A 15,790-nucleotide genomic window follows, 5' to 3' on the forward strand; every position below is an offset into this window, starting at 1 on the left:
GCTGGGAGACAAACGGGGAACACAAAAGGGGGAGGGAGTGCGTTTTGGACACAAGGCATGAACTTGGGAGAAAGGAAGGGAGGGAAAGAGATGCTGAGGTGGGGGAGGGAATGGGTTTTTGCACACAGAAGGCATGGACTTGGGAGAGAGGAAGGGAGGGAAAGAGATGCTGAGGTGGGGAAGGGAATGGGTTTTTGGACACAGAAGGCATGGACTTGGGAGAGAGGAAGGGAGGGAAAGAGATGCTGAGGTGGGGAAGGGAATGGGTTTTTGGACACAGAAGGCATGGACTTGGGAGAGAGGAAGGGAGGGAAATAGATGCTGAGGTGGGGGAGGGAATGGATTTTTGGACACAAGGCATGAACTTGGGAGAGAGGAAGGGAGGGAAAGAGATGCTGAGGTGGGGGAGGGAATGGATTTTTGGACACAAGGCATGGACTTGGGAGAGAGGAAGGGAGGGAAATAGATGCTGAGGTGGGGGAGGGAATGTGTTTTTGGACACAGAAGGCAAGGACTTGGGAGAGAGGAAGGGAGGGAAAGAGATGGTTGTGTACACGGGGAATAGAAGAAAGGAGAATTTTTGGTCATAGGGAGGGAGTGAGGTACAGACAGTGGCAAACCAAGGTGGGGGTGGGGGCGGTCTGCCCCGGTTTTATGCCCCAAGGGGGTGCACAGCTGGCCACCCTCCAGTGTTCTCCCTAGGCTGGCAAACTGCTTCTCTTTAGCCACTTGAGTGCCACCGCCGCCATTGGGAACAGGCCGGTGCCAAGTTCTCCCTGCTTTTCCCTGTGTGGCCGACCAACTCTCGCCACCCGCGTCAATTCCGATGTCGGAGAGGACGTTCTGGGCCAGCCAATCGCTGCCTGGCTGGCTCAGAACATCCTCTCCGATGTTAGAATTGACGTTGAGTGGCGAGAGTTGGTCGGCCCCATGGGAAAGAGAAGCAGGGCGAACTCGGCGCCGGCCTGTTCCCGATAGCGGCAGTGGCAGCCTATTCCCCAGTGGCGGTGGCAGCATTTTCCCAATGGTGGTGGCATAGGGGAGGGCAAGGAGAAAGAAAGAAAGGGGGGGACAGGGAGCCAAAAAAAAAAAAAGAAAGAGGGCTGGGTGAAACAAAGAAAAATGGGGCACGGAGAGAGAGAGAGAAAGACAGACATACAGAATGAAAGGAGGTATGGAGAGAGAGAAAAAGAAAGAAGGGGGCAGGGTGAAACAAAGAAGGGGAGGGAATGAGGTCTGGAGGAGAGAAAGCATACAGGAGGCTGAAAAAAGGGAAGAAATATTGGATGCACAGTCAGAAGAATAAAGTGCAACCAGAGACTGATGAAATTACCAAAGGTAGGAAAATGATTTTATTTTCAATTTAGTGATCAAAATGTGTCCGTTTTGAGAATTTATACATGCTGTCTATATTTTGCACTATGGCCCCCTTTTACTAAACCGCAATAGCGTTTTTTAGCGCAGGGAGCCTATGAGCTTCAAGAGCAGCGTGGGGCATTCAGCGCAGGTCCCTGTGCTAAAAACCGCTATCGCGGTTTAGTAAAAAGGGAGGGGGAATATTTGTCTATTTTTGTATAGTTGTTACTGAGGTGACATTGCATAAAGTCATCTGCCTTGACCTCTTTGAAAACCCGCGGAATATAAATGATAATTAACATTTTCTCTGCGTACAGCGTGCTTTGTGTTTTTAAAATTTTATTGTTGGTAGATCATTTTGACTTGGCCACAAAGGTAAGGGGGAGGGAGGGGAGCTGCTGAAAGAGTCTACCTTGACGTGGTTGCAGGCTTACAAATCTTTTGGTCAAAGAGTGCGGCGACAGAGAAAAGTATGTGTGTATTTGGCCCATGAATGAAATCATTAAAACATTATAAATTGCCAATAAATTGAAATGAAAACCAAAGGATTGTGAATCAAATTGATTCTCTGACAATACAAAGATTCCAACCTTTAAAAATGATGTTACATAGTTCAGGCAACTTTATAAAGAGTTTTTAGATACTAAAATCTTGTTATTAAGGTTTAATTGACGTGCTGGCACTTTGAGGAAATTCTTTGGTTTTGTGCGGCAGTTTGGGCACTCGGGCTCAAAAAGGTTAGCCATCACTGACCTATACTCTTGTTAACATATGTCTCCTGCAAGGAGTTATATCTCATTTATGGTATGTTTCTCTGCATTATATGCTGTCTCATTTGTTTCAATACTGGGTTCATACCCAGTCACTTATACATCATTGTGAACATTACACTAATGGTTTGTCATGACTATTAACTGTTTATCCTTAAATGTAAAAGGTTTTAATAACCCTATAAAACGGAGTAAAATACTTCAATACACTGAACAGTACAATCCAGACGTTGTGCTATATCAAGAAACTCATCTTTCCCAGATGGAATAAAAAAAAATTTCACCTAAATGGGCATACCCACTGATATACTCACCTGCGCTGGGTAAAAAGAACGGAGTCCTTACATTGATTAAAAGACGATCTGACATCAAAATTCTATCACACTTTACAGATGATGCAGGGCGTTGGATTAAAGTAGACTTAGCTATTGGTCCTTCTACATTAACTATCATAAATATCTATGCGCCCAATGTAGACGACCCCGCCTTTTTTCATACTATTACTGATTTGATAGCGGCTTCTGGTGACACACCCTGTGTGCTAGGAGGGGACTTCAATCAAATACTGGATAAAAACTGTGACAGGAAATCTAACGCCACCTATAGACCTACTAAAACCTGGTCTTGTATACAAGATTTAATGTGCCAAACAAAAATGCTGGACATATGGCGTATTCTACACCCTGGCGACCGAACATACACCTTTTACTCTCCTCCACATGTGTCTTATTCCAGAATTGACTATTTTTTGATCAGTTATTCTTTGTCTCAGAATATAGCGGACGCCCAAATTAATCCAATCTCAATATCTGATCATGCTTCTATATCGTTACAGATTCGAGACATGGGTAACGACATTGACATGGGTCAATGGAGATTTAATTCATCCCTCTTGTCTGATGATGAGTTTATAACTTACATTAAGGAACGTATAGTAGAATATTTTGATTTAAACCTTGTATCAGATACCTCTTGGCGGATTACCTGGGACGCCTTTAAAGCTTACATAAGAGGAACTATAATCTCTTATACAGCTACTAAACGTAAGGCTCAATGAGCTGAAACACATGCTCTGGAAATAGAAATTCGCAAAGCGGAACAACAACATATAGCAGATTTGTCAAATCCGGATAAGCAGGCTGTCCTTCATAAATTAAAATTCCAATATAATCTGAAACTGAGTTCTGAAGCCTCTAAAGAGATCTTCAAGAAGTCTGCTCACTATTACTCAAGCATGAATAAATGTGGCCATCAACTAGCTTCCTATTTAAAATTGCAATCAGAAAAAACCAATGTACCAGCAATTGGTGCTTCTAATGGTCAGCTATTAACCAATACTAGAGACATTTGCACAGAATTCCATTCTTTTTACGAAGAGTTATTTACATCACAAAAACCTGACCCTGAATTATTCCACTCTTTCCTCTCTAATCTGCCACACCCATTACTGCAGGAGACTGATCAAGAGCTGCTTTCTGAGGAAATTTCTTCATTTCAGATTGAACAAGCCATGCAATCTATGGCCAAACGTAAAACTCCAGGCCCTGACGGACTACCAGTGGAATTTTACTGTGCTTTCAAAGAAGAAATTCTTCCATTTATGTCTCAGTACTTTAAGTATTTAGCTCTGATGGGAGAGGCTTCTGGTTCTTTTACTGAAGCAGTCACAATAGTATTGCCGAAACCAGGCAAAGACCCGCTCCAAGTACAAAACTATAGACCATTATCACTGATAAACGTTGATGCGAAGATATATGCTAAATTGTTGTCAACCCGTTTATCTTCTGTATTGCCTGCTCTCATTTCACCTGACCAGTGTGGTTTTATGAAAAACAGACTATCTAGCGATAATACCAGACTATTTGCGCATATGTTAGCTCAAGCACCCAACTTACCAAATCCATTAGTGGCTATTGCACTAGATGCAGAGAAGGCGTTTGACCGGGAGGAATGGTCCTACATGTTTCGAGTATTACACTGGTTTGGTGTTCCTGAGACTTTTATACGAATGGTCACTGTACTGTATTCTAATCCTAATACCAAAATTAGGATCAATGATGTTTTTTCAGAAGCCTTTCAACCATCAAGGGGCACGCGGCAAGGCTGTCCTCTATCTCCGCTCCTATTTAATATGGCTCTGGAACCTTTATTAATAGCTATAAGATCTTCAACTAGCATTATTGGCCTATGCATTCATGACTTGGATATTAAACTATCAGCATATGCGGATGACATTATGATTTACTCTACACTAGAATCCATCCCACCCATTTTACAGATTATAAAGTCTTACTCTGACATATCTGGATATAAATTAAACTCTACAAAAACAGAGGTCATGCCACTGTCTGGTGATACATGTGGTGACATTATACGACAACATGGTCTTAAATATTCTGCCTCCAAATTAAAATATCTAGGTATATATTTTGGACTGACTATTGATGAGACTTTGATATTCAATGAAGAGCTCTTAATATCAATCGTTAAAGATATTACCTCAAGATGGTCTCCTCTGAAACTTAGCTGGTGGGGTCGATTAGATTCCATTAAAATGATCTTGGCACTGAAAATTACATATATTTTATCCATGTTACCATTTCTCTTTCATGTGAGAACATACTCTAAACTGGAAGCTCTCCTGACAGATTTTTTATGGAATCATAAACCACCTCGCATTGCTCTGAAGAAACTAAAATGTTCTAAACAACATGGTGGTGTGAATTTTCCAAGTCTGTACGAGTATCATATTGCCTTCTTGGGTCGTCAAGGTTCCAAATGGCTACTAGACCAAATACCTACTGTAATACCTACCTGGCTCAAATTGAAACATCAACTGTATAACAAGACTTTCTTAAGATTTTCCTCCTTTATGGTGTCTTCTCCTAATGTGAAGTTTAATCCGATTCTACATGCCACCATTACAGCGTTGCGAGAATTAGATTCCCTGGCACCTATCAAGTGGAACTCCTCCTCTTCTATTCCCATTTGGCTCAATCCGCTTGTCAAGATACAGGGTCAACATATCGAATGGAAATCCTGGATTAAAGCTGGAATATGGTCTCTCTCTCAATTAATGGTTGATGGGAAATTATCTACATTTGCTATTGTTGCTGACACATATCGACTTCCTTCATCTCAATTCTTTGCATGGTTTCAATTGCATCATTGCCTGCAAGCTCTATTGGGTCGAATAACTTTCACACAAGAACCTCCCTCAATTCTGATGTGGTGCACAGTCTTCAGCTCACAGAGAGGTGAAGCTTCACGATGGTATAAACTATTAAAGTCCTCCAAATTTCCACCTCCCTGTGTCTTGTATGATATCTGGGCGAGAGACCTATCCTTACAACTCTCTTCCAAGACCTGGGAATCACTGTGGCTCATAGCATTTGGGTCGTCAAGAGCGGCATCAGTCAAACAATTGGTGCTCTTTTTGTATCATAGAGTATATTGGACTCCTTATAAGCTATCTAAACTATCTTCTACCCCCTCTAACCTTTGTTGGTCATGTGCCTCCCAAATGGGCACTCTAGACCACATGCTCTTTAATTGCAGCTTCCTACAACCTTTCTGGTCTAGTGTATGGTCTATCATGTGTGAAATTCTGCCTATAACTGATAAAATCTCTTATGCCATTATCATTACGGGTGGTGCAGTGTTGTCAAGTGCACTTGATAAGAGTGAAAATAAACTATTACAATGTATGTTACTGATTGCGTTTAAGGTCATATTATCCCATTGGAAAGATTACTCAGCACTATCTGTAAATGAGTGGTGGAACACTTTATGCTTATATGCTAAGTATGAGAAGACCTTAGCAGAAAATACTAGACCGGGGGTCGGCAACCTGCGGCTCCAGAGCCGCATGCGGCTCTTTTCCACCTTTGCTGCGGCTCCGGTAGTGTGTCACGCAGGCATGCACCTTACAAGTCCAGCGTCGCGGCGGGAAATAGCCATGCTGAGCAGTGAGCTCAGCACATACACAGATGAAAGCCTTGCTTGCTGATTGGTCCGGCGGCGCCGTGCCGCCGGACCAATCAGCAAGCAAGGCTTTCATCTGTGTAGTGCTGAGCTCACTGCTCAGCATGGCTATTTCCCGCCGCGACGCTGGACTTATAAGGTACCTGAAAAAGAAATCATCCTGGCCGGGGTCGGTGTCATGCTCCGGAGATCTACAGCCTTCCTATCTCCCTCTCCCTTCTACCTGCTTCCGGCCACATCCCCTGCTCCGCGGCTCTCTTCGGCAACTCAGCAGCAGCTTCTGACGTCGGGGCCTACCCTCTGCGAGTCCCGCTTGTTTCAACTTCCTTTTTCTACAAAGGCGGGACTCGTAGAGGGAAGGCCTCGATGTCGGCAGCTTGTCTTGATCACTGCTGCTGACGAGTTGCTGAAGAGAGCCGCGGAGCAGGGGGGTGTTGCCAGGTGCAGGTAGAAGGGAGAGGGCCAGATGCAGGACTCGTGGGTGAGGGAGGAGAAGAGAGAGAGAAAGAGAGAGGGGAGGGAAACAAAAGGAAATCTTTCATACTGGGCTGGGCCGGAGTGGAGGGAGGGTGGAAAGATTCTAGCTATAGGGTGCAGTAACAAAGGAAAAGGGGGGGGGAAAGCTGAAAATGGAGATAGTGACACAAAGAAGAGAAAGGGTAAGCAGGACCTACTGAATAAGGATAGAGATACAGAGGGGACATGAAGAGAAGGTGAAATAGAGACATAGAAGTAAAGCTGAAAAAGTGGGGGGGGGGGATAAAGACATTGAAAGGGCAAATGGTGAACATGGGGTAAAGACAAGGATAGAGACAAATGAAGATTCTGAAAAAGTGGTGAGATAGGGATATAGGTGAGATGGACACAAAGAAGGGTGATGCTGGAAAATAGGTGGAATGGTAATTCTGACAGACACAGAAGGGAAATGCTGGATCAAGGAGAGATGGGGCTCAGGCTGGATGGAATGAGGAGAAATGCCTTGTTGGCCCGGAACTTCCTCTCCTACGTCAGAATTGACGTCAGGGAGCGGAATGCTGGTCAGCGCAACACTTCTGCAGGGAAAGCTTGGGACGGCGGTGGCTTGGGGGCTGTTCCCCGATGGCGGTGGCAGCAAACCGAGTGGCTTGGGGGAGGGCACGGAGACAGAAAGAAGGGGGAACAGGGAGACAGAAAGAAAAAGTTGGGGGAGAGAATGGGGTCTGGAGGAGAGGAAACATACAGGAGGCTGAAAGAAAGGAAGAAAGATTGGATGCACAGTCAGAAGAAGAAAGTGCAACCAGAGACTCATGAAATCACCAAATAGCAAAGGTAGGAAAAATGATTTTATTTTCAATTTAGTGATCCTGTATATAGCATTAAGATAAGAAACAATATATGCAATGTTAGATTTGTTTTATAATGGTTTTGCGGCTCCAAGTTTTTTTTTCTTTTCGAAAACGGGTCCAAGTGGCTCTTTATGTCTTAAAGGTTGCAGACCCCTGTACTAGACCATCCCAACATTCTTTTAATTCTATGTGGTCTCATGTTATATCTTATTCTCTTAATAATGATTATTAAGTTGTTGGAACATATATTCATTACTACCTTGTTAGATGATTTCCATATGGATCCGGATTGCATAATATGTATTACCTAATGTATACCTGTCCGTTGAAAACATGAAGGGTTATTGTACTATTCTGTTAGTTTCTGTTTTTCTTTTGCTGAAAATCAATAAAAATTATTGAACTAAAAAAAAAAAATAAAAAGTGCATATATAATTGCCATCTTTATAAAACAGACACTTTTCTGGACTTCTCATATATTATTCTAAAAAGTGCATATATAATTGCCATCTTTATAAAACAGACACTTTTCTGGACTTCTCATATATTATTCTGCTATAAAATCAATCTCAAAGGATCAAAGCAGCAAAAATGTTAAAATCTTAGAAAAAAGGTTTAAGCCAGTGAACATATCTATAAGAGGACTGTCAAACATTTAAGAAATCCTGTGAAGTAGATAAGATTTAAGAAATTTTGAATTTTATAACATCTCACCTTGATCAGTGCCTTCTGTTCGCTTCCTTTTTATACCTAAAGCAATATTTTGTTGCTCTTTTATGGCTTCTGCTGAACAGTTTGGCCTTGGCAACTGACTTCCTGGAGTTGGGCCTGGTCTGTTACTAAAATACTTCTTTTTCAGTGCCTGAATAAGAAATAGGGGATCTCTTTATATACATAATTTTTTTAAACTGATCTTTCCAAAAATACAATTTATATATATAAAAAAAAAAAGTTATAATACTTATAAAGAGACACAGAAATGAGAGAATATCACAGACACAGAGGAAAAATAAAAAGCAACATTAAATTGCCAAAAAAAGAAAATATATGGAGGTACTCTTGCAACTAATACACCTGTCTTGTTTCAAGGCCAGGTAGAAACCTCTCAAGCACTTCAATGGGAACCAATAAAAACGTACGCTGGGTTTTAATAAACTTGCTGAAGAGCTTCAGTAAATGATTCAAAGCTCATAGGAATAGAATGAGTGTCGGCACATTTACCTTGCTGGACCCATGGCAAGAAGCTCTTTCGCGTTTTAGTTTCCAATGCATGTAACTCTACTCTTACTTTAAGTTGAAAAAAACTTCCTCTCAATTGTCTGATGCTTCACTCCACAAAAGATCTTTCTTATTAAAGTAAGATTTTAATATACATAATTTGTCCGTTTCAAAAAAGAAGAGGGTAGCACTGTTGGGAGATGACATTTTGAGAAGTCTAGTCAAGTCAAAATTCTCACCAGCTGCCACAATATCAAAAGCTTCCTCCTGTTCATCCTTCTGGATCACATTAGAGGACAGGTAACAATATTAATTTTCTCTGCATCAGAAAAAGAAATTACTTCCCTAAAGAATTAATAAGCAGTACTTAAGGAGAAAAAAAAGGGAGGAAGTTCACAAATTGCAGGGTTGTTTTTTTTAACCTAATTTGGTTCCCAAAGCTTCCATGTTCCAACACAAGAGGAGGCTGTCTAATTTCCAATGCACCAGCAACCTGCACAGTTGACATTTGTGCCTTCATCTGCAATAACCAGGACTCCATCAGTCTTTATTCAAAATACATTAACTTATTGTAATCTGTTTGGTAAAGTCACAAAGTTGGGGCACCAAGTTCCTCAGTAATCCTTCCAATCTGGTATATATGTTTCAGATATCCACCTACTACAGTGGTGCCTCGCATAACGAACGCCTCACACAACGAACGCTGCACACAACGAACTTCATGTCTTGATTCACACAACGAACTTCGTTTCACACAACGAACTTCACACAACGAACTTCGTTTCACACAACGAACTTCGTTTCACACAACGAAGTCGCCCGAGCTGCCGATGTATTGCATCCTTCCGCGCAGGCACTGCAGGCAGTCGTTAGTCACTGCGCTTAACTGCCCTCTCTCACTGTATACAGTCGTCCTTTTAAGATAAACTCAATATTTTTTATATATCATGGCTTCTAAAAAAAGCAGGAAGGTGATTTCTGTTGAAATGAAACGGGAAATAATTAGAAGGAGTGAATGTGGGGTAAAACAGTGTGACCTCGTCAAAGAGTTTGGCCTCAGCAAGACCACCATTTTCACCATTTTGACAAATTTATCTTTTTTTATGTCATCTTAGCATATTTTATGCTGCAGAACGAATTATTTTTTTTAACATGTATTGTTATGGGAAAACGCGTTTCACATAACGAACTTTTCGCATAACAAACTTGCTCCTGGAACGAATTAAGTTCGTTGTGTGAGGCATCACTGTATATGTTTCAGATATCCACCTACTAAAATCTGATTTGATTCAAACTCTTCACAAAAACTGTCTGCCCTGAATGGGGACAAGACAAGTTTCAAGTTTTATTAAAATTTTGATGTATCACAATATCATAAATTCAAAATGATTTATGATTTAAAAACAGGGTCTTAGTTATTAACTTCAGCAAACACACAAACATTACGAACTGATACGAAGGGGAAGTAGGCCAATAAGCATAGTAAAGGAAACATAAAAGGTAAATACAAAGGGAGGGTAAAAATTTTTTAAAGTATTAATAATAATTAAGAGAACATTAAGGGCTCTTTTTACGAAGCTGCATTAGCAGTTTAACGCGCGTAATAGTGCACGCTAATTTGTCAGCCGCGCTAACCGCTACTGCCTCCTCTTGAGCAGGCAGTAGTTTTTTGGCTAGCGCGGCTTCATAAAAGGAGCCCTAAAAGTTTTTGTTGTTGTTTTGTTTTTTAAATTTCTCAGAACATAAGACAGAGGAGACGTGAGTTTCTGCAAAGATCGGGGGTCAAAGGAGAATCCAACAATTAGGTCTCGAAGGCATCCTTGTACAACCAGCATTTTAACAGTCCTTTAAGGGCTCCTTTTACTAAGCCACATTAGGGCTTTAACACACAGAATTGCAATGCGTGCTAGACTTAACGCCAGCATTGAGCTGGCGTTAGTTTTAGCCGCATAGCATGGGTTTAGCACACACTAAAAAGCTGTGTGCGCTACAAACGCTAATGCAGCTTAGTAAAAGGAGCCCTAAATTTACTTAGTGATTTTTCTTCCTAATAAATGACGGTAAGGAGTTCCATATTCTGGGCGCTGTAACCGCAAAGATCATATCTTGTCTTGTATTTATTATGCTAAGCGATGGAATTACTAGCAGGTTTTTATACTCTGATCTCAAACTTCTAGTAGGAATATATAGAAAAATGTACCTTTCTAGGAATGATGGAGCTTTAATTGTTAGTATTTTGAATGTTAATAGTGCTATTTTATAGGAGACTAGTCTTTAAGCCTGTTACATTAACAGGTGCTAGAATAGATGTGTATGTCTGTCTGTCTTTCTGTCTGTCTCTCTCTTTTCTCTCTTTCCTCGGCTGTCCACCACCACCCCTTGCCTGCTCCCCTGTCCAGCAGTAGCCCTTCTCCCTTCCTTTTACTTCCCCCGTGCTCAGCAGCACCCCTTCCCTGCTCCCACTGTCCCGCAGCAGCCCTTCTCCCTTCATTTTACCTCCCCCTGTCCAGCCGCACCTCTTCCCTGCTCCCCCTGTCCAGCAGTAGGCCTCCCTTCATGTTACCTCCCCCCTGTTCAGCAGCACCTCTTCCCTGCTTCCCCTGTTCAGCAGCACCCCTTACCTGCTCCCTCTGTCCAGCATCCGGCTTCCTGGTCCGTTCGCGTCTTCCCTCCTCTTCAAAGCAGCCTGCTGAGGATCGCAGCCGGCTGTAGCGAACCTCGCAGGCCACTCTGCATGTTGGTAGCACGTTCCCTCTGACATGATCCCATGCGTCAGAGGGAACGTGCTACCGAGGTGCAGAGCGGCCTATGAGGTTCGCTACAGCCGGCCGCGAACCTCAGCAGGCTGCTTTGAAGAGGAGCAGCGGTTGGTGAGTGAGGGCGGGAGGGGGGGGAGTCGTTTGTGTGTTCCCTGCCTCCATGCTCGAAAATTGAATTTGGCACGGAGGGACACAGCATGATCTCAGGGAACACACCGTCCTAAGTGCGCATGCGAGCTTAGAATTGTATTATAGAGGATTCTATGAACAATAGGAAGCCAATGCGCTTCTTTGAGAAGAGGAGTCACATGATCAAATTTTTTCCTACTTGTTATAATTTTAATTGCAATGTTTTGAATTAGTTATAGTCGATTGATTTCTTTAAGAGTGACTCCTTTATAAAGCGAGCTGCAATAATCTAATTTTGAAATGATCATTGAATGTACAAGGATATTCAGTGATGATGAGTCCAAGAAAGGAGCAATTGATCTGATCATTCATAACCTCTGAAAACAACCTCTCACTACTGAACTAATCTGATTGTGATATGTCAATTTTTGATCCAGAATAACCCCCAAAACTCTAATCTGAGTGACTTCCAGCAAATGGATATTATTTATGTTAATAGGAACGGTGAGTTTTAGTCCCTCTTTCCAAAGGAAGTGTATTTTAGTTTTATCTGTATTCAGTACTAATTTATTTTCATCAAGCCAGTCAGAGATTGTACTTAATTTCTTATTGACATTATGAAATTCCTCTGTGGAATATGAATCTAATGGAAGTAGGAGTTGAAGATCATCCGCTTAGGCAAATGCTATAAACCCAATAGATTGACAAACAGTCAGCAGAGGGGCTAAAAAGATGTTAAAGAGTAAGGGGGATAATATCGACCCCTGCGGGATGTCATAATTGATAGATACCATGTCTGAGATGGAGTTATTAAAGACAACCTTTGATGATCTTTCTGAAAAATAAGGCTGAAACCATTTTAGCACAGTATCACTAATTCCAATGGATTTCAGTCTTTTTATAAGAAGATGGTGATCAATGGTGTCGAATGTGGAAGAAAGGTCTATGGAGATAAGGAGAACAGAATTAATCTGTGAGTGGGAAGCTAGTGAGAACACTTGGGCCCAAAACAGCAAAAAGTATCTCTGTGAAAAATGTTAAGGTTTGTTAGTGGCCCCCACAATATATGGTTGGTGGGGTCACTTGAGAGGCGCCCTTACAAACGCCAGGTCCCAGGTTCAGTTCCCTCACTGAAGATTCACCAGGAAGTAGAATCAAAAAGGCACAGCCAGTATATTGCATAAAGAATATACTATAGAAATAGGCTTACAGAAAAGCAATATTTATAAGCATTACAATAAGCATACAATTAATGAGAGAGCAATGCAGTCGGTTTGCAAGATTTCATTAGTGAATCGGGTCCCTGCCTACTTTGCATGCTGTTCCCCTCATTTGCATGCACGGATCGCAGGAGAGGTTAGTGAATCTGACTGGAGGGAAATCGGGTGAATCTAGCCCGAAGTTCAGAATGGCCCCATCCCATCTAGGTTCTACTACCAATTGCTGGAATCTGTAGTATTTCAGCCTAGCCTGATTTGAATGAACTCTATCAGACTGAACACTCCACTTCCTGCCAGTGTAGTTTTTGAACATCTTTTCAGCTGTGGTGAATTTATGACTCAAATGCACTAAAAGCAAAGTTGTTTGAATTGTACAGCAGGTCAGAGGGAACGTTAAAGTTGGTTAGTGAAGGGCTAGTAAGTGTACACTATGCAAAAATTAGAGCTTCAATAACTTCAGTGGCAGAGATACTTCTATGGAATAATTTGACTGGACCACTTAGGCTGCTTTCAGACACTCAAAAATTCAAAAGTGTGTTGCAGACAACTTTATTTATGGAGGCTTTTTCTCAAAAGTTATTTGTTTTTTGGAGGGATTTTTTTATGTTAGTAATCCTGGACAGCTTTTGGATGAATGTAAATTGATTATGTAATAAAACAATAGTTATATTCTTTGTGATTGCAGTACTTTTTACTCAAAAATATTATATTAGGCAATAACATTTTTTAATTTACTTTCACTTGGGGGGCGTGGCCTGCGAGTGCACGAGGATGGTCGGGTAAGGCAGAGGCTCTGTATTCACAGACATTACTGACAAAAAATACGAAAATAAAAATCTTATTTAAAGTAAAAAAAGAAGAAAAACAACAACGTTATGGCTTCAGGAAAGCAGAATAAATCAGATATGATGCCCTCAACTACTGGCAGTGTCAAAAGAGCTAAGCCGGAGCCGGCGACACCGTCGAAATGTCCGTTGTCAAGGGATAAAAGTGACAAAGAACTACAAGAAATAAAAGAAATTCTTTTGAAAAACGCCAAAAAACTAGACGATATTCAGGAAGAAGTAGCGACTTTAAATAAAAAAACTGAAGTGCTAGAAATCAAAACAACGAAATTAGAAATGAAAATGGACAGTTTTGAAGCTGAAAAAAGGCAATATAAAATGGACAGAGATAAAATCTTTGCACTCACCAGGGAGGTGGAGGATTGCCAGAATCGCATGAGGAGGAGTAATCTGAGACTTTTGGGTGTACCGGAAGGGGTGGAGAAAAATAATCCGGTCTCATTTGTTGAAAACTTCTTGATGAAAGTCCTGCCCCTCAAATCCAAATACCCGATAGAAATTGAACGTGCACATCGCATACCAATGAGGAGACCTGATACTTTACAAGGTCCTCGCCCCCTAATTTTCAAGTTGCTAAGGCACCAACAAGTTTTAGAGGTGTTAAGAATGGCTAAAGAACATGCGAATTTAAAATGTCAGGATGCTAAAGTGCACATCATTCCTGATTTCGCTAAAACAACGGCAGATAAAAGGAAAAAATTTTTAGATATGAGGCCGAAGTTAAGAGACATCGGAGCTAGATTTGGCCTGATATACCCTGCGATTATGAAAATAACTATTGACAACAAAACTATGAGCTTTGATGAGCCTGTGAAACTGGAAATGTTTTTAAATCAAAGGGAACAACCGATGTCAATCTAATTTGGCTTATTCACTTCATGGAATTGAAATTGATTCTTCTTGATTTTTATTTGATTTGATTTATTATTATCTTTAATATATTTGAGAATAAGCTAAATGACAGTTTGGCTCTGTGTTATTTTGAATGGAAACGGTGAAATGGAATGCTGATGAAAAAGACAGTTTGTCTCTCTATGAGCATTTAATCTCTTTATCTTAAAAGATGACTTTTTAAAGTTGAAATGATTTTTTTCTTTCCTGCTACATATATTGAACAGTTAATAAAATCTCTGATATATGTTATTATATTATATTCATGAAGATATGATATTAATATGCAGAACTTATGGTGACAGATTTAATTTATATGTTTTGTTGAGTTAATGGAGATTTTTATAAAGTCTTAAATGCAAATGATTTCTGTGAGCAAAGATTTTTAAGGGACTCTAGTTTAGGGTTTAATAGGTTCCTTGAAATTACTTAAAGGGAATATACAAATTTTAAAAAATAAATAAATAATAACAATAATAAAAAAGGGAGAACATATATTATCAATAATTACTTTTTATTTCTAGGTTTATTACAAGTCTAATATTTTTAACAAATATAGAGAGTTTCATATTCTCTTTTGTCATTTATAAAGTCAATGAAAGAGCTTTATTTAGTTTTTTATTTGATTATTAATATTTTAATACATATGATTATTACATACAATATTGTTCTATAATTGTGGTCTGTATAGAGCTTTTAATTTATGCTTTACTTGGTCTTATATGTGCAGTCACAGGTTTTATCAGTCAATATTAAGGGTGGGAGAGGGAGGGGTGGGAGGGGGGTTAAGGGAAATTGATAATTGGGGTAGGGATGTTGAAATGGGGGATATAAAAGAAAATGGTGTTTATTCATTTCAAATAATTTCAGTTATTTGTTCAGATATAAGAAATGAAAGATATTTTGTAAAAATTAATTGGATTGATGGAGATTAAAATTTTTTCACTCAATGTCAACGGCCTTAATCACCCAGTAAAAAGAAAAAAAATATTAGCATTTTTAAAAAGGCAACAGGCTGATGTGTATTACATTCAAGAGACACACTTGTCAATGGCAGAATCCAAAAAATTAGAAGATAATTGGGTGAAACACTGTTTCTTTGCTCCTGCAGTAGGGAAAAAGGCAGGAGTGGCTATAATAGTTAACAAAAAATGTTTAGCTTCATTTAAAATGAGGGATTTTGATCCTTTAGGGAGATGGATAAAAGTGGAAATGAGTATGGGAAATAATACTTTGACTTTACTAAATATCTATGCCCCGAATTCGAATCAAAATTATTTTTTTACAAATATA

The 15,790-nt window shown here is 40.3% G+C and overlaps 1 protein-coding gene across 2 annotated transcripts in view; it reads right to left on the bottom strand.

Annotated features, from left to right (window-relative positions):
• Positions 1-15,790, bottom strand: part of CDK7 (cyclin dependent kinase 7) — a 104,878-nt gene that overhangs the window by 11,776 nt on the left and 77,312 nt on the right. The window contains exons 11-12 of one of the 2 annotated variants that reach the window (XM_033929745.1): positions 8,150-8,297; positions 7,743-7,813 (exon numbers count right to left, since the gene is read on the bottom strand). In XM_033929745.1, the coding sequence (XP_033785636.1) occupies positions 7,785-7,813; positions 8,150-8,297 (177 nt within the window). In that variant the 3' untranslated portion in view covers positions 7,743-7,784. The remainder of the gene's footprint in view (positions 1-7,742; positions 7,814-8,149; positions 8,298-15,790) is intronic. The other variant, XM_033929736.1, reaches the window with a different exon arrangement.

This window comes from Geotrypetes seraphini, chromosome 1 (genome assembly GCF_902459505.1).
Source record: "Geotrypetes seraphini chromosome 1, aGeoSer1.1, whole genome shotgun sequence".
Lineage (NCBI taxonomy): Eukaryota > Metazoa > Chordata > Amphibia > Gymnophiona > Dermophiidae > Geotrypetes > Geotrypetes seraphini.